The sequence below is a fragment of the Chelon labrosus genome, assembly GCF_963514085.1.
Source record: "Chelon labrosus genome assembly, chromosome: 14".
NCBI classification, from domain to species: Eukaryota; Metazoa; Chordata; class Actinopteri; order Mugiliformes; family Mugilidae; genus Chelon; species Chelon labrosus.
Window position 1 is genome coordinate 28,130,516 of NC_140347.1, and position 19,454 is coordinate 28,149,969.

A 19,454-nucleotide genomic window follows, 5' to 3' on the forward strand; every position below is an offset into this window, starting at 1 on the left:
CAATGGTGAGTGATTTGAACAATGCTTAAACCCCAAATGAATCCATTCTTTGTCAGGATATATTTGTCTGTGTTGTTTGTACTATCATGGACCAACACCACTTTATGAGAAGTAAATGAAACAGTCTGTGGTCTGAACACAGCAGTCAACACAGCTAATGCCTGTTAAGATGTGCAGTCGCCCAGGTTGTGAGGTAGCACAACTACTAAATCTTGAACTAAAGAAGCTTCTTGGAAAAGTAGCTAAACATTCTACGCTGAACTATGAAACAGTAAATCCTGTTGCTGTTGACTGGCTGTAACAGTATTAAACTGATTACGCCTGTAGACTTAAAGGTGTCTCTTTGTCTGGAGTTCTTTTTCAGAGAGGCCTTATGTCAGCCCTCATCAAACATGTTTTGGTACTTATTTAGACTTAAGTACTTTAGAGGAGAAGCTGAGGATCTGAGGAGAAGATCCTCGCTTGGTTACAAGGAAAAACTAAAATGGATGTTGATAAAATACATAAAAGGTGAAAAAAAGGTTGCATGTAAAGAAAGAAGAAATATCTGCCATGTGCTGTTGAAATTTACGTTGTAATTTCCAATATATCCAGAAATCAGTTAGGGACATTTAGCTTTTTAATGTGTCTGATGTTTTTCCCTCTTTTTTTCCAACTCCCTTTTAGCCTGGAGTGAGTGGCTGCCCTCCGACATGCCGTTCAGCCTCTTCCTAAAAGGCAGCTCAGGAGAAACATGGCAACCCTCCGCTGTCATTGTTTGCCTAAGCTGACCTGCCTTCTCCTTTGGCTCCCCTAAGACCTTCCTCCCTCCATTCAGAGCACTGATACAACCTCCAGCATCAAAATGTCATCCCACAAACGCAACTTCCAGTGCTTCAATGCTGTCGGCGGTGAAAGCTCCCATAGGTCTTCATTCCCCTATAAACATCACACCACCCAGCTACCCAGGATCCCCCGACATGGCATGGTGGCCCATCATGAACCCGTCGACGAATGCTACCTTTGCTCAGAGTATAGACATGCCCAGGCACTGGAAGCAGTAGAGAGTCAGCTGTCACCTTTCTATGACACCCCATATCACCACCACCATCATCATCACCACCCGCACCAGTATGTTCTCAGAGGGCCGAGCAGGCCCCAAGAGGCACCCTTGGGACAGGACCGCCACATTCATCATCACAGGCACAATAAGAAGGTGGTGCTGGTGAAGAACAGTGACCCCGCGTTCAGGAAGACCATCGTTTTGCACTGCAGGAGTGTACACAGTTTTGGCCTTTTCTTAGAGGAAGTTTCTGAGCTCATGGAGTACCACATCAGGAAGCTGTATACTCTCGACGGCCGCAAGGTGAGGTCATAAATATCACAATTACAGGATTTAGTTTAGTTTTCATATAGTTTCTTTTCAATTCAATTCATACAAATGCTTTGGGATTTCAGGGTCATGCAGGATTGTACTATTTGTCCAGGAAACTTTTATTTCCACCAGGAAGTTTACGCAGTATGCGTGACCCTAAGAGAATACCTTAATTTGTATTTTAATGAACTGGAAAGATTGGCCAAGAGTTGTGTTTGTCTGTGTTCATGTGGCCTCAAGTGTAGTGGTTTTAAAGTATTGTTACACAATGTTGTTGCTCATGCCAGTGACTGAAGACCAGAGAGAAAGAGAGGCCTCTAGTGACAGGACTGATGCCTTATATCCAAGCTGAGAACAGCATTTTCTTTAAAGTTAACTATTAGTGTGTGATTATATGAATATGGTACCCCAACCTTTTAAAAAGAAATGCTACCATGAACTGCATATTAATACAATTTCAATACCCAGGGTGGATTTTTAGAATAAAACAAATACAGGACAATGACCATGTCATTATTGGTTAAATAGTTTCTATAGTTGTAATGCCATCCAGGAGGAGAGATGAGGGTAACTGCTGTAAGAAAATAAGTCCAAGGGACATTTATACCACAAGAACATTCATAAAATATCATTCTCATTTAGTTTGCAATAAGCAGTTTGTTCTCATCCAAGTCAAGTGGGATAAATATTTTGAGTGTGCGCACCAGGGAATGAAATGGGGATATTCCCTCACACATACATTCGGATCGTGGATATCTCTCCAAACCCCATTAATCTTGGTCAAATCAGAGCTATTTTTGAGAGAGGAGAAACAGGTCAACGTTGAAACTCCCCTACTTTGATACCAGAGGTGTCTCAGAAATGCGTCTTCCACAGTGGCAATTAATTATCTTCACTTGGGCTTTGTGTGACCACAGATGAAGCCATTCATCTGCCTTTACCGACAGCGGATTCAAAATTCAAAAGTGCACTGTCATCAAAACCAGGCACACATAAGCGAAATAAAATCAACAAAAGGCTCAATATTTCAGGAAACATGTTTTCACAGAGTTTTAGGGCTGTCAGTCCATAACACAAGCAGCACTATTCAATATTAAAAGCACACTTTAAAATAAAATGAACAGGAAGAGCAGTATAAAATGCTAATTATTTACTGTATGACTTTTCTGAATGAAAACATGTAGTACAAATTATACACACACATTTACTTAATATATTAAGTGTCTGTGTGTGCTATAGCCTAAAAGGTTTCATATATACGGAACTAAAGGAGAACCCAAACAGATTACATTACTGTTTTGAAATCTGAAAATGTAAAAATATGATCCTACAAACTTGAAGAGTGGTGTTTTTTTGTGATTTATTTATTTATTTATTTATTTATTTGTGGCAGCAACATGCTGTATGTTTAATTGTATGAAACCAGTACAGTTACTGCTATGAGGCCTTTATATGAACAACCTGAGGAAAACAGGTCAGTATGCACTCACACCTTTAGATTAGCATTCATCTATTCAGGCTAATGATCTGTGAGGCCGAGGGCTGTATTGATAATGATCATAGTTGATGATGATGTCAAGTTTTATTATCAGCTTTGTGACGCATGCATACAGCAAGACATTGTGTTTCTTTTGCAAAAAGCACTTTAGGAGTTGGCAGTTAGGTAAAAACAAGTCTGCGTCTTTATGATGTACTGTATGAATGGATTATATTCTCCAGACCAATGTGTCTCATACTCATCAAGCTGACAATACCTGCTGAGCTACATTCGTGTACAGTATAGCTCAGCCCATCATTGCAATGATGCATCATCATCGGGTGAGGTTTGCCAGAGATCATCCAGGATTAGGATATTTATCCCTTGACTCACTGTTTGACTCACGGCCTTCTTTTGCAGGGATTTAAAGCTCTGCCATTATCCTCGAGAGGAAACAATGTCCTCGCCCTATTATGATATTCTTTAACATTTGTCCATTATAATAAAAAATAATGCAGTTATTTGAGCTGCACATGTTAAGTGCTGAGTGACGTTTGGCATAAGGCAGGTGAGCATGTTTGTCAGACATCTCTTCATCTGATAACACTAATGAGGGATTCTTTGTCACAGGTGGCAGAAAAAATGTGATTTTAAAGACATAATTTGTTGGTGCCAAAGTATTTGCTTGTGCCCTTATATAAGATAACAATTCACATACTTGTAATTGACACTTTTCAGATTGACAGTGTCCAGAGCCTTCTGCAGTGCCCCAGTGCTCTTGTCTGTGTGGGCCGGGAGCCCTCTCACCCTTCCATTGTGGAGAATTTTCGCAAGACATCAGACGACAAACTTCCAAAGCTGAGTGTGAAGTCACATCCCGCTGTCTGCACCGAAGGACAAGAGAGTAGGAGAAACAAATTTCATACTTAATTTCTGACACAATTTCATGATTCTGTATTCTATAAAGTCCCCATGAAACAGCCAGTGGAGTATTGTTTGTTTGCACTTATTTATATGTTTTCACTAGATCTGCTGCGTCCTCCCAAAAAGCCCAGGGTGCTCTGAATGTTCAGCTCCAGTAGCCTGAGCAGCCAACCTTTATGTATGTCTGAGCTGGTGAATGAGGGATTCAGGAAAAGGGGAGGATATTAAAAATTCGGAATAAGTATACGCCCCCAATTGCAGGATGAGTGATTGACATTTTTAAAGTTTTCCAGGAAATGACAAACTCACTAAAATACCGTGAACAATACCCAGCAAACAGCTTTTGTCAATGTTTTGCCAGACATTGGCATATAGGTGAAATATAAAATAGATTAAGACATACCATACAAAAACACTAGTTTGATTTCATGAATACTTTATTAAAGTTGTATTAAAGTCCAAAGCCACAGTATTACCTCCAACCAAAGCCGCCGTTATTAAAAAAATGAATTGCTTCCTGTGACATTCCTCTAGGATCTGATAAAACGGCTGTTTTGTATACCATTAACTAATTTGATTTTTTTGGTCTTTTTTACGGCTGAATGGTGAACAAAGGACTCACTGCAAACAAAAGTGTTATCCATCCAAACTTGGACTCCGACAAAGGAGCTACCAGGCAGTCAGTGTCATCCAACAAGTCGGCACCAGACGGAACCGACTCCCCAGATAATGTCGATTCCTGTCCACCCACTGGTGATGGATTGAGAGAAGATGATATAGAGAAACTAGTTCGTGTTAACAAAGATGGCAGCTTGTCTATGGAGATGAAAGTGCGCTTTCGACTACAAAATGACGAAATGCTACACTGGTCTACAGAAGTAAGAAAGACCACAGGCAAGACCAGTGAGTACCTCCAAGGACACAACAGCCCCTATTTTGCACAGGTTAGTAATAGAAGCTACTCAGAATCTGAAATCATCTCTGCTGGTGAGGAAGACGAGGCTTACATCACTCAGCGCTATCAGAGACATATGGAGGAGCCTCACTGTCCTCACTGTTGCACTCATTGCCAGGATTATCAAATTTGGTCTAGTTTGTCGGGGACACATGGAGCAAGTCGCCGCATTCAAACTTCCAGCTCAAGTGCATCGTCGCATACTGTGGTCTCTAGAAAGACAGTGGTTGAAACGCAAACTACATCTAGATCAAGTGAAGAGCTTATAGAACAGGTGGTGGAGAGAGAAACCTGTGTAAAGCAGACTATCGAGGCAGCTGAAACAATAGAATACTGCACCATCAGAAGTGAGACTTGCTCACCAAAGTGCAACGTGCAATCCTTCACAACCAACAACTGTGTGGTCGAAACTGCTCAAAAATTCAACCAGGACGACCAAGCAAGATCTGTTACCTGTACTTCTTCACAAATATCGACAGGAGATGAGGAAAATCAAAATGATGAGGATGATGATGTTCCCCCAAGTGCTTCAAGAGCATCTACTCAGAATAGTGTATTTGAAATGGAACAGACCTCTGGAAATGGAGTTCTGGATACAGGATCACCTATGCAACATTTATCCATGACTCCTACAGAGAGAGCATCCAATGCTTCAGGACACTCTAACAAGTCACAAAATTCAAAAGCTCCATACATTTGTCGGTGTGGAATATCTGAGAGTCCCACAGATGACACAAAAGGACAAAGAGATCAATCAAGTGCCATGTCTGTCAAATCAAATGCCTCTTGCAGATCAGACAAGTCTGGAGAAATACAGAACACGGCGTGTGAAGATAAAGAGGAAAAAAGATCCAAAAGTGCCATGTCAGCTCGTTCAAAAGCCTCAACAAAATCCAAATCTGATGTTTCAAATGTTGCAGCTGACAGAATACAAACATGTGATGACAAAGAAACACAGGTAAGACCCTTAAGCAGCGGGTCCGGAAAATCCTTTAAATCTAAAAAAATTATTAAGTCAGTGGTAGAACCTAAACAATATGAATCAGAAGAGGATGCTGGAGAAGAAAGAGCATTAAGTTCCATGTCATCAAAATCCAAAGCTTCTAATAAATCAAAGGCATCAAGAGCATCTTCTTTCACAGGTGAAAAACAAACTGAGGAGGAAGCTGAGCCAAGGACACCCAGTGCCATGTCAGCGACATCAAACGCCTCTGCAGGACCGAAACATATAGCATCTGAGGTATCTGCAGAGGAGGGCATTCAAAACTCAGCAGAAGGAAACGAGAATGAAAGTGGACCAAGTATTTCAGACACTGAAGAAGAAAATGAAGCAAGATCAGTGTCAGTCAAATCTGCAATGTCAAACATTTCCGCAAAGTCCAGCAAATCTAAATCATCTGAAGCTCCTAATAAAGAAAGCGATGACGGTCACGAAGATATAAATGATGGAGAGCAAAGTGAAGAAGGAGCTTGTATTTCAAAAGCCTCTATGGAAGGGTGTAAAGAAATAAACAAAGAAGAGAGAACTGCAGAAAGAGCACAAAGTGCAATGTCAACAAAATCGGCCAGGTCCAATGTCTCTGTAGTATCTACAAAGTCAAAAGCTTCACAAGTTCTTTCAAAGTGTAATGATGATGAAGATGATGCTGAACAGGGAACTGGTATGAGATCATCAAGTTGCATGTCAGATAAATCCGTCAAGTCAGAGGTTTCAGCAACATCAAGTAAGTCAAAAGGCTGTGAGGGCCCAGATAGAAAAAACAACACAGAATGTGAGGAAGAGAGGGGACTGAGTGCACGGTCCAATATTTCAGCCAAATCTAAAATGTCAAGGACCAGTGATGTTTCAGCTGATGAAAATGCTGCGGATCATACTGAGGATGGAGAAAGACCTCCAAGCAATATGTCCATTAAATCAGCTAAAACATCAAAGTCAAATGCTTCTGCAGTATCTGTGAAATCAACAGGTTCTGCAGCTCCTTCTGAAAGCTGTGGTTATGCTTCTGAAGAAATTTTTATTGAAGGGGAAACTGAAGGGAGATCGGTGAGCTCAATGTCGGTACAGTCAGGAAAGTCAAATATTTCTGCAAGGTCAGATAAGTCAAAATGTTCTTCTCATGTCACAGCCAAGAAAGACTGTGAGACCCTTAATGAAGGAAATGACACAGAGAAAGCTGAACCAAGAGCCCCAAGCAGCATGTCAGCTAAATCAGTCCACTCACATGTTTCTGAAAGATCTGCAGAGAGAGCACCAAGTGCTTTGTCAGCTAAATCAGCAAAGTCTTCTGCATCTAAGAAGTTGAAAGAACAGGATGGTAAAGCAGAGGAAAATATATCTGACCCTGAAGAACATACAGAGAGAGCTCCAAGTAATTTGTCAGTGAGATCGGGAAAGTCAGCAAAGTCAAATGTTTCTGCAAGATCAAATAAATCTAAATGCTCTGGCAAAACTCCTGGTGTTCCTGACGTGGAATACCATGAAGAGGAAACTCAAGATAGAGCACAGAGTGCAATATCAGGGAGATCTGCGAAGTCAACCAGGTCTGCAAAGTCTGAGTTAAAAGAGCAGGATGGTCAAGCAGAGGAAACTATATCTGACCCTGAAGAAGACATAGAGAGAGCTTCCAGTAATTTGTCAGTGAGATCAGGAATATCAAATAAGTCAAATGTTTCTAAAACATCTAGAAGATCGAAAGTTTCTGAAGCATGTTTGGGCAACAGTGTTGAGGATCATGAGGAAGGAGAGTGTGAGGAGGAGAATAAGGAGAGAACAGTAAGCTCTATGTCAGTCCAGTCAGTTAAATCAAATGTTTCTGCAAGATCAAATAAATCAAAATGTCCTGCTGATGCTTCAGCTAAAGAAAGGACTGAGATCTCTGATGAAGAAGAGCAAAGTGAAGAGAGAGCCCCGAGCAGCATGTCAGCTAAATCTGCCTGCTCACATGTTTCTGAAAGAGCTGCAAAGAGAGCAACAAGTGCTTTGTCAGCTAAATCAGCAAAGTCTTCTGCATCTAAGAAGTTGAAAGAACAGGATGGTAAAGCAGAGGAAAATATATCTGACCCTGAAGAACATACAGAGAGAGCTCCAAGTAATTTGTCGGTGAGATCGGGAAAGTCAGAAAAGTCAAATGTTTCTGCAAGATCAAATAAATCTAAATGTTCTGGCAAAACTACTGGTGTTCCTGACATGGAATACCATGAAGAGGAAACTCAGGATAGAGCACAGAGTGTAATATCAGGGAGATCTGCGAAGTCAACTAGGTCTGCAAAGTCTGAGTTAAAAGAGCAGGATGGTCAAACAGAGGAAACTATATCTGACCCTGAAGAAGACATAGAGAGAGTCTCCAGTAATTTGTCAGTGAGATCAGGAATATCAACTAAGTCAAATGTTTCTAAAACATCTAGAAGATCGAAAGTTTCTGAAGCATGTTTGGGCAACAGTGTTGAGGATCATGAGGAAGGAGAGTGTGAGGAGGAGAATAAGGGGAGAACAGTAAGCTCTATGTCAGTCCAGTCAGTTAAATCAAATGTTTCTGCAAGATCAAATAAATCAAAATGTCCTGCTGATGCTTCAGCTAAAGAAAGGACTGAGATCTCTGATGAAGAAGAGCAAAGTGAAGAGAGAGCCCCAAGCAGCATGTCAGTTAAATCAGCCTGCTCATGTGTTTCTGAAAAATCTGCAGAGAGAGCACCAAGTGCTTTGTCAGCTAAATCAGCAAAGTCTTCTGCATCTAAGAAGTCGAAAGAGCAGGATGGTCAAGCAGAGGAAACTATATCTGACCCTGAAGAAGACATAGAGAGAGCCTCCAGTAATTTGTCAGTGAGATCAGGAATATCAAATAAGTCAAATGTTTCTAAAACATCTAGAAGATCGAAAGTTTCTGAAGCATGTTTGGGCAACAGTGTTGAGGATCATGAGGAAGGAGAGTGTGAGGAGGAGAATAAGGAGAGAACAGTAAGCTCTATGTCAGTCCAGTCAGTTAAATCAAATGTTTCTGCAAGATCAAATAAATCAAAATGTTCTGCTGATGCTTCAGCTAAAGAAAGGACTGAGATCTCTGATGAAGAAGAGCAAAGTGAAGAGAGAGCCCCAAGTGCTTTGTCAGCAAAATCAGCAAAGTCTTGTGTATCTGCAAAATCTATAAACTCAAACATCTCTGAAGTTCCATCTGGAAAAACTACTGGGTTTCCCGATGAGGAATGTGGTGAAGAGGAAACTCAGGATAGAGCACAGAGTGTCATATCAGGGAGATCTGCGAAGTCAACGAGGTCAGCAAAATCTAAGTCAAAAGGACAGGATGGTCAAGCAGAGGAAAATATATCTGACCCTGAAGAACATACAGAGAGAGCTCCAAGTAATTTGTCAGTCAGATCAATAAAATCTGCAAAGTCAAATGTTTCTGCAAGATCAAATAAATCTAAATGTTCTGCTGATGCTTCAGCTAAAGAAAGGCCTGAGATCGCTGATGAAGAAGAGAAAAGTAAAGAGAGAGCCCCAAGCAGCATGTCAGTTAAATCAGCCCGCTCACATGGTTCTGAAAGATCTGCAGATAGAGCACCAAGTGCTTTGTCAGCTAAATCAACAAAATCTTGTGTCTCCACAAAATCTATAAAATCAAATATCTCTGAAGTTCAGTCTGGCAAAACTCCTGGTGTTCCTGATGAGGAATGTGGTGAAGAGGAAGCTCAGGATAGAGCACAGAGTGTAATATCAGGGAGATCTGCAAAGTCAACCAGGTCAACAAAATCTGAGTTAAAAGAACAAGATGGTCAAGCAGAGGAAACTATATCTGGGCCTGAAGAACATACAGAGAGAGCTCCAAGTAATTTGTCAGTGAAATCATCATCAAAATCTGCTAAATCAAATGTTTCTAATACATCTAGTGGATCGAAAGTTTCTAAAACTTGTTTGGGCACCAGTGTAGAGGATCCTGAGGAAGGAGCTGGTGAAGAGGACAACAAGGGGAGAACAGTAAGCTCTATGTCAGTCCAGTCAGCAAAGTCAAATGTTTCTGTCAGAACAAATAAATCTAAATGCTCTGATGCTCCAGCTGAAGAAAGGATCTCTGATGAAGAAGAGCAAAGAGAAGAGAGAGGCCCAAGCAGCATGTCAGCTAAATCAGCAAAATCTAATGCCTCTACAAAATCTATAAAATCCAGTACATCTGAAGTTCAGTCTGGCAAAACTACTGGTGTTCCTGATGATGTATGTGGTGAAGAGGAAACTCATGAGAGAGCACAAAGTGCAGTTTCAGAGAGATCTATGAAGTCAACAAATTCTGCAAAATCTAAGTTGAAAGAACAGGATGGTCAAGCAGGGGAACATATATCTGACCCTGAAGAACATACAGAGAGAGCTCCAAGTACTTTGTCAGTCAGATCAATAAAATCTGCAAAGTCAAATGTTTCTGCAAGATCAAATAAATCTAAATGCTCTGCTGATGCTTCAGCTAATGAAATGCCTGTGTTATCTGCTCAAGAAGAGCAAAGTGAAGAGAGAGCCTCAAGCACCATATCATTTAAATCAGCCCACTCACATGTTTCTGAAAGATCTGCAGAGAGAGCACCAAGTGCTTTGTCAGCTAAATCAGCAAAGTCTCGTGCATCTAAAAAATCTATAAAATCCAGTACTTCTGAAGTTCAGTCTGGCAAAACTACTGGTGTTCCTGATGAAGTATATGGTGAAGAGGACACTGAAGAGAGAGCACAGAGTGTAATATCAGGGAGATCTATCAAGTCAACAAATTCTGTAAAATCTAAGTTGAAAGAACAGGATGGTCAAGCAGAGGAACATATATCTGAACCTGAAGAACATACAGAGAGAGCTCCAAGTAATTTGTCAGTGAGATCAGGAAAGTCAGCAAAGTCAAATGTTTCTAAAACATCTAGATCGAAAGTTTATGAAGTTTGCTTGGAAAATGGTGTAGACGATCCTGAGGAAGGAGAGTGTGAGGAGAATGAGGAGAGAACAGTAAGCGCTATGTCAGTCCAGTCAGTCAAGTCAAATGTTTCTGCAAGATCGAATAAATCAAAATGTTCTGCTGATGCTTCAGCTAAAGAAAGGACTGAGATCTGTGATAAAGAAGGGCAAAGTGAAGAGAGAGCCCCAAGCAGCATGTCAGCTAAATCAGCCCGGTCACACCTTTCTGAAAGATCTCCAGAGAGAGCACCAAGTGCTTTGTCAGCTAAATCAGCAAAATCTCGTGGCTCCACAAAATCTATAAAATCCAGTACTTCTGAAGTTCAGTTTGGTAAAACTACTGGTGTTCCTGATGAAGTATGTGGTGAAGAGGACACTGAAGAGAGAACACACAGTGTAATATCAGGGAGATCTATCAAGTCAACAAACTCTGCAATATCTAATTTGAAAGAACAGGATGGTCAAGCAGAGGAAAATATATCTGACCCCGAAGAACATATAGAGAGAGTCTCAAGTAATTTGTCAGTCAGATCAGGAAAGTCAGCCAAGTCAAATGTTTCTGCAAGATCAAATAAATCTAAAAGCTCTGCTGGGACTGAGATATCTGATGAAGAAGAGGAAAGTGAAGAGAGAGCCCCAAGCAGCATGTCAGCTAAATCAGTCCAGTCAAATTTTTCTGAAATGTCTATCAAGTTTGCAGACAGAACACATAGTGCTTTGTCAGCTAAATCTGCAAAGTCACATGCATCTACTAAATCCACCAAATCAAACGTTTCTGCTGTCCAGCCTGGCATACCTGATGAGGGAGATGGTGAAGATGAAAGTCATGAGAGAGCACAGAGTTCCGTGTCAGCCAGAACTGCAAGGTCAACTATTTCTGCAAAATCGACTAAGTCAAAAGGACCAGATGGTCCAGCTGAAGACCATACAACTGACCAAGAAGAGCAAGATGACAGACCGCATAGCAATAGGTCTGTCAGATCAGCAAAATCAGCGAAGTCAAACATTTCAACAGTGTCAAAGAAATCTGAAGCTTCTACCATCCACCGTGACCACGTTCATAAAAAGGAAAACGAGGAAGAACATGATGAAAGCAGATCAGCAAGTTCAATGTCAGTGTCTTCAATCGGGTCAAGTATTTCTGCAAAATCGCGTAAATCAGAAGTCCCAGATATGCCAGCTGAAGAAAATGCCACTTCAGAAAGAGCAGCAAGTGGTATGTCAAAGAGATCTGCAAAGTCAAATGCCTCAACACAGTCTCGGAGATCCAAAGGTACATTTCCAGGTGATGGATGTGCTGAAGAAGAAAACACAGAGAGGCCACCAAGTGCAACATCAGAGATGTCAAACAAGAAATGTGAAAAAGCTTCTCAGGTTTTGGTTTGCAATACTGATGCAGAAGACGCTGAAGAAGACACTGACGAGGTGTCACCAAACATGTCAGACAATTTAACCAAATCACATATTTCTGTATCATTGAGGAGTGCAACGCCATCTGAAGTTTCTTCTGAGGAGGACAAACCAAAAGAAGAGGAAATTGTACAAAGACCATCAAGCACATTGTCAGTTAAATCAGCCAGATCCACCAGATCAAAAAAGTCAAGCATTTCTGCAAAATCAAAAAGTTCTGCCAAGTCAAAAGTCTTTAATACTCCGGGTGATGAAAGTTGTGAGGAGAACGAAAGTACCACCTCCATCAAATCTGCAAAATCGCGCAAGTCAAATGCCACAGCAGTATCAAAGAGATCAAAAGCTTTAGAAGAAGGAGACACTGAGACTAGAGCAATGAGCCCAGGGTCTGCAAAATCAGTGTCTAGAAAATCAGAGGCAGATCAAACAGAGAGGACTCCAAGTGTTTTGTCAGCGAAGTCAAACACTTCGGCAAGAACCACAAAGTCAAGTAAATTAGTAGCTGAAGAGTTACCCGAGAGAGCACCAAGTCCTGCATCAGCAAAGTCAAATATGTCAGCGAGATCAAAAAAATCTAAAGTCTCTGGTGTTCCTACTGATGAAATTACAAATAAAACAGAGGAGACAACACTTAGCCCTATGTCAGTAAAATCAAGTCCATCTGAAGTCCTTGCTGTGACCGCTGAGGAAAGTGAAGACAGGGCACCCACAGCCATGTCATCAAAGTCCAAGGCTTCAGCACGTTCAAAAAAGTCAACATCATCTGACACTAAAGGGCTACCACAAAGGTCTCTAAGTGTGGCGTCACATCAGTCCGTTAAATCTAAAAAATCCAAAGAAACCAATCTGTTAACAAATGAAGATACAGAAAACAAAGAGGACACAGATGTTGATGATTCCTGTGTTTCTTCAGCAAATGCAGGGTATGCAAATCCTAAAGGAAAGAGTTTGTGTAGTTTGAATGAGGAAGAGAAACAAGATGCAACTGATAAGGGGAGCAGTCACTCCAAGACGAACAAGTCACCTGCAGAGGTCATTTCTAAACCAAAATCTGCAGCAAAGTCTGCATTGTCAGAAACCTGCCAGAGTTCACAGCCATCAAAAGAAAATAAAAATTGTGTCATTTGTCACACAGAGTCAGATGACAGTGATTTGTCTCAAACTCTGTCCAGTTCAGATCTCGGTAAAGAGATGTGTGAGATTCAAGCAACTGAAGAATCAAAGTCAAATATGTCTAAGAAAGCATCAAATGGTCAAGTGGAAGCTACAGACACTGGGAGGAGTGATAGTAAAAGTAACAAAAGCAGCAAACACAAGAAAACTGGTGATTTTGACCTGGTCCCATCTAGCTTACCCAACGCATCCCCAAATGAGGTTGTAAATGAATGGCTGAAAACAATACCAGCAGATGGTAATGTATATGACATGGAGGAGTTTCATGATGGACAAAAAACTGAACCCACAACAGAGGAAATTGACAGAGGAATGGAGGATAATGAAAACAAAGCTGAGAATTCAAAAGACGCAGACAAAGGGGATGTACTGAACAGTGCCCATAATAATGACTCCCAAACAAGCCCAGAGGCAACAAATGATGACAACACCCATACTCAGGGAGAAGCTACCTCAAAAGTATATAACTCCTCCATACAAGTGATGAAAGTACTTTTAAATCCAAAGCCGGACAGATGTAACAGTTTGCCAGAAATATCTCCAGTGTATGGACGTAAGCTAAGCACCTCAGCTAGAGGTCTTTTGGACTGCCTCGTGAAGTTGCAGTTAATAGACCATGATCCTAAAAATGCAGACGAAAAGGATGAAAGGTACAAAGCACTAATGAATATACTTAAATCTCTTTGGCTTTGTGATCCTTCAGAAAATGAAAATGTGTTAAAGAAGGATGATCAGCATTGTGTGGATGATGACTTCAATCAGACGTCATCCTCTGGTGTAGATGTCAACAGTGGCTCCACAGGCTCAGGAAAGAGTAGCGATGGTGTAAAGAGCAGCAACGATGTGAACAGAGATGTGTCGCAGTCTCACATCAGTGCAGATATGTTAGGGAAAGTACAAAACGTCTGTGAAGTTGAAACCGAGAGAGAGGGGATGTATGAGGAAAAACAAGAAGAAGGTGACCTAGCAACAGATGACACAATCAGAAGCAACGAGAGTCCCAAAGAACTTCCTGAAACACCACAATCCTCAAACCAAAGTTCAGGAAATATAAGCAACGGCCAAAAACTTCCAGAAGAAGTTGATAAAGATTGTCAAGAAAGTCCTATTCTGATTCAAAGATCTCAAGATCCTGATCCTGTTTGGGTCTTAACCTTACTAACTAAAATAGAAAAGCAGTTCATGAAGCATTATATCAATGCAATGAAAGAGTTCAAAGTCCGATGGAACTTGGGAGATAATGATCAGCTTAACATTATAATAAATGAACTTAAGACAGAGGTTCACAAAAAAATCCAAGCAAGTATAGACAAAGAACTGAGGAAAATTCAAGGTCAAGTAGGCCTGCCAAAACCTCCGAAAGAGGCGATGTCCCGCACTTCAGCGACACAAATTGAGAACAGAAGACGGAGACTGATGATCATGGTCAATCAATCAATTGATTCCCAGGCTGAAAAGAGTGATGATTCAACAACAGGGACATCTTACAGTGACCAGCGCAGTGAAACTGATGATTACTGTCCGTGTGATACGTGCCTGAAGCAGAAAATGACATCAACACCAACTCTTCTGGCAGGAGTTATAAACACTGCACCTCTTGTCATGGACTTTGACTTAAAGAGGATTCTTATGATGAAAACTGCTGGGAATTCACAGGCAATCACCTGTACATCTCTGTCTGGAAATTATGCTCAAACACAAGCAGCTGAAACACTTATAGAAAAAGTTATTGAGCAAGCTGTAATAGTAGTGGAAGGGGATAGAGCAGATGAAAAGGAAGGTGTGTGTCATGTAATTCAGCAAGACAAGTCTGAAAACAATGAAGCAGAAGAAGACCCAGTCAAAGAACTGAATGAAAAGACTGATGCTGAAGAAACAGTTTCTCTTGCAGATGGCAATGAGGAAATAACCAAAACAGAAGATTCAATGGCTGAAAATGAGAGAGCAGACATAGGTACAGGTGAAGAAGAATCCATAGCAGACAATGCAGTCATTGCTGAAGAAAACATAGTAGAAGCTGAAGCACCTATTAGTAAAAATGAAACACCTGAAGAAGTCATGGAGGATGTAGTCACAGCTGACGAAGACTGCAAAACTGAATCCAAAGAAGAGGAAGAGACAGGAGACAAAGCGAGAGATATGTTAGAAAAAGAGACTGCTGTGGTTCTGTCAAATGACCATCAATCTGACAAAGAAGAGGACAATGACAAAGTAATTCCTGCCGAAGGAGCAGATGATTCTGAAAATGAGAACGATGGCACAGGTTCAGAAAAGGAACCAATTAAGGAGGCAAGATCTGAAGATGAGACAACATTGGAAAAAGCAGTCTCAAGTGAAGGCGAAAAGGAGATAGCTTCTGAAGCAACCCCAACTGAGGACAAAAATGCAGCCGTAGAGACCACCATACCAGCCACAGATGAGCATGACTCTCAGAAAGATCATGACCCAGAAGAAATAGATGAAGTAGCAACAACAGAAGATGATCTAGCAATCGAAGCAAATGCTATGGCGGTCTTAACTGACCATGAATCTGAAAATGAGGATGTTGTGGAAGCAGGGAAGGTTGATGATGGAGAAAAGAGTGGTGGGGACAGTCAAGACGATTCTGCAGAAGATTTAGATGCCACCACAAATGAATGCAATGAACTATCAAAAGAACCAGATGAAGAAGCAACTGAAGATGAGTTGGTTGTTGAAAAATATGTTGGTGTTACAAGTGAGGATGAACTTAACAAAGATGTTGCTGAAATCACCACAGCTGACGATGAAAATGCAGAAGCAACCAGCTTGGAAGCCACAAGTGAACATGAATCTGAGAGAGAAGAGACTATGGAAAAAGGGATAGTCAGCAATGAGGAGATTCCTGCCACAAATGCAGAAGAGAACAATGGCACAGCCAAAACTGATGAATCATCAGAAGAAGCAGTTGAAGCAGCAACTTCCGAAGATGAGATGGCTGAAGAAAAACAGAGTTCAGTCACAGGGGAAGGTGAATCAAAGGATGAGACTGATGAACATGAAATTGCAGTGAAAGAGACTGCTTTGGCAGCCCCAGTTGATCATGAATCTGACAATGAGAAAGCTGTGGAAGCAGGACAGGTTGATGATGGAGAAGAAACTGGTGCTGCCAGTGGTGATGATTCTGCAGAATATTTAGATGCCATCACAAATAAAGATGAAACTGCAGACAAGACTGATGCTGCAGGTAATGAACCGTCCAATGAACCAGCTGAAGAAGCAACTAAAGATGTGCTGGTTGTGGAAAAGGAGGCTCTTACAAGTGAGCATGAGTTCAATGAAGCAACCACAGCTGAAGATGAAAATGCAGCAGCAGAGACCATTACAGCAGCCACAAGAGAACATGAATCTGAAGATAAGGATGTGGAAAAACAAATGCTCACTGATGAAGCAGATGAGACTGCAGATGACAGCGATGACTCTGATGAATCATCAGATGAACCAGATGGAGTAGCAACAACTGAAGATGAACTGATCGTAGAAAAGGATAGTGCTGTTACCAGTGACGATGAACCTAACAAAGGTATTGCTGAAAGCACCACAGCTGAAGATGAAAATGCAGAAGAAACCAGTGTGGAAGGCACAAGTGAACATGAATCTGACACAGCTCGAGATGAATCAAAGGATGAAACTGCTGAAGATGAAACTGTGGCAGAAGGCACTGAGAACGAGGAAACTGTAGAATCAGAACAGGCTGATGACAGAGAAGAGACTGGTGCTACCAGTGAGGATGATTCTGCAGAAGATTTGGATGCCACCACGAATGACGATGAAACAGAGGAGAATGATGCCTCAGTTATTGAAGCAACAACTGAAGATGAGCTGGTTGTAGAAAAGAATACTGCTGTTACCAGTGACGATGAACCTAACAAAAGTGTTGCTGAAATCACCGCAGCTAAAGACGAAAATGCAGAAGAAACCAGCACTGCAGCAACAAGTGAACATGAATCTGACAAAGATGAGGCTGTGGAAGAAGGGATGACCGATGATAACAGCGCACCTGATGCTGCAGCTACAACTGAACATGAATCTGATGAAGCTGTTGAAGGCACCAGTACAAACGATTCAGAAGATGACTCTGCAGAAGAAAAGGAAAATGTTGTCACAAGTGAAGATGAACAGAAAGAAGAAGCTGGTGGTGAAGACACTGTGGCCGAGGGGGAAGATGCAGAAGAAGATGTGGGACAAACAACTGAGCATGAATCAGACAAAGACGCAACTGTGGAAGCCACCAGAGTGGATGAGTCTGAGTCAGATGAGAACGTAACGGCTGAAGACCCAACTGAAAAAGAAATGACTGTCACAAGTGAAGATGAAATGGAAAAAAAGGAAACTGGTGAAGCCAACAAGACTGAAGAAGAAAATCCATCAGAAGATCTGGCAGACACAACTGAACATGAATCTGATGACGAAGATGCGGCGGAATCTGGGACAACTGAAGCTGGAGAACAAACTGCTGCTGGGAGTGAAGTTGAATCTGCAGAAGGCAAAGACATGTCCTCAAATGATGAAACTGCAGATGAGAGTGATAACACAGCCAAACCCGAAGAACTATCAAGTGGAGAAGGACTCGATAATGGTGATAATGCAGACGCAAGCGAGGAAAACTCCAAAGATGTGACTGAAAATGAATCAGACGAGGAAAGCAATGAATCAGTGACTGATGAAAACGAATCTGAAAACAGTGCAACCACAGGACAAGAGAATACTTCAAATGTCACAAACGATGACGAGTCAGGAGAAGAACATTCAGAAGCCAAACCCGAAAATGAGACTGTAGATGAAACATCAGGGGAAGATAAAGATGAGGGAGAAAATTCTGAAGGGGCATCAGCCGAAGACTTTCACGAGACAGAATCATCTGAAAGAATTGCAGAAAGCAGTGCCACTGACGACTTTAAAGAAGAAGAAAAAAGTGAAGGTGATGAATCTCATGACGAGAAGGTAGCAGAAGATGAAACAACAGAGGCTTTGACAACAGGAGATGAGACGACAGGAGAAGGATATGGAACAGCAGAAGAGCCAGGAGAACGTGAAATGGTAGAGAATGAGATTACTGCAAGTGATGGCAGAGACGAATCTGGATCAGAAGAAGCATCTGCAGAAGAGGAGGATGGAGAACCTCAGGCAGGAAGGGAAGAATCCACAGATAGCATGGAGGATGAAGTCGTGGCACTGAAACATACAGGAGAAGATATTGTGGAAAGTGATCCTGACAAAATGAAACATACATGTGAAGAAAGTGACCTAACTCAGGAGCCTCAGGGTGAGACTAATGACGAAACAGAAGGTTGTGATGATGTGGTGGAGCTGAAACCAGAAAAGGACAGAAAAAAGGGGAAAAATAGCAAAATCAAACCAGAGTCTCTGTCTGTTCATAATTATGAACAGACAGAGACAAATGTCACACTATGTGAACGTATTAACATTAAAAATGGAAGCTGTGATAATGATAAAGATGATGCTGAAGCTTCTGAGAAAGAGGAAACTGATACAGCCCACGAAGGCTGGAGCGGAAACTCAGCTGATGGAGAAGATGAAGCAGAGGAAGACTCCGATGACCAGAAAGAAGAAGCTGATGATGCACGGCAACCTTTTGTTACCAGCAAGACAGATAGTCACAGTGCACCTAATAAAGCTTCTAAGGAAACAATGTTAATGCCACTTAATGATACTCTGATAAGCGCAGAATCTGAGGATGGCGCTTATGCTGATGTTGAAGATTCTGAGACTGAAATAAACAGCCAAGAAGAAGTTACAAGCCAGGAGTCAAAGAGTTTGAAAAGGAGTTCATCATTAGATGACTCTGGAGAAATTCTAGAGAAGAATGAGGGTCTCTGAAAAATGTCAACAAGAGCTGTCAATACTGATCAGGACCTGTCAAATAAAAGGCAACGGGACTGATTTAGATTGTTCAAATTTCTAGCACTAAAGAATTACAAGCACTTTGTTCCAGTATTTCTGGGAACACTTCCACAACAACTGCTGCTCATACAATTGTATGAAAAAAAATATCTTAAAAACTTGAATGTATATACTTTATCTAGAGGGTCTGCACAGTTTATATGCAAAGCTATATTGTATTTTGTTATTACTTAAAGCGATTCGGAGCCTTTTAGTTAGAGCAATGCTTTGGAGAACTTGATAGAATCTGTGTTACATTCATGACTTTAAAATATCACATATGCACATATACTGTAGGTTTCCTTCACATTACCACAGT

General features: G+C 41.3%; 1 protein-coding gene across 1 annotated transcript; it reads left to right on the top strand.

Annotated features, from left to right (window-relative positions):
• Positions 1-844: 844 nt before the first annotated feature.
• Positions 845-19,072, top strand: rp1l1b (rp1 like 1b; the record flags this gene model as incomplete). The annotated part of the gene is made up of 5 exons (XM_084561013.1): positions 845-1,345; positions 3,570-3,749; positions 4,358-5,668; positions 8,874-8,979; positions 12,954-19,072. The coding sequence occupies 5 exons, from the start codon at positions 845-847 to the stop codon at positions 19,070-19,072; spliced, it is 8,217 nt and encodes a 2,738-aa protein (XP_084417139.1).
• Between the last annotated feature and the right edge of the window lie 382 nt (positions 19,073-19,454).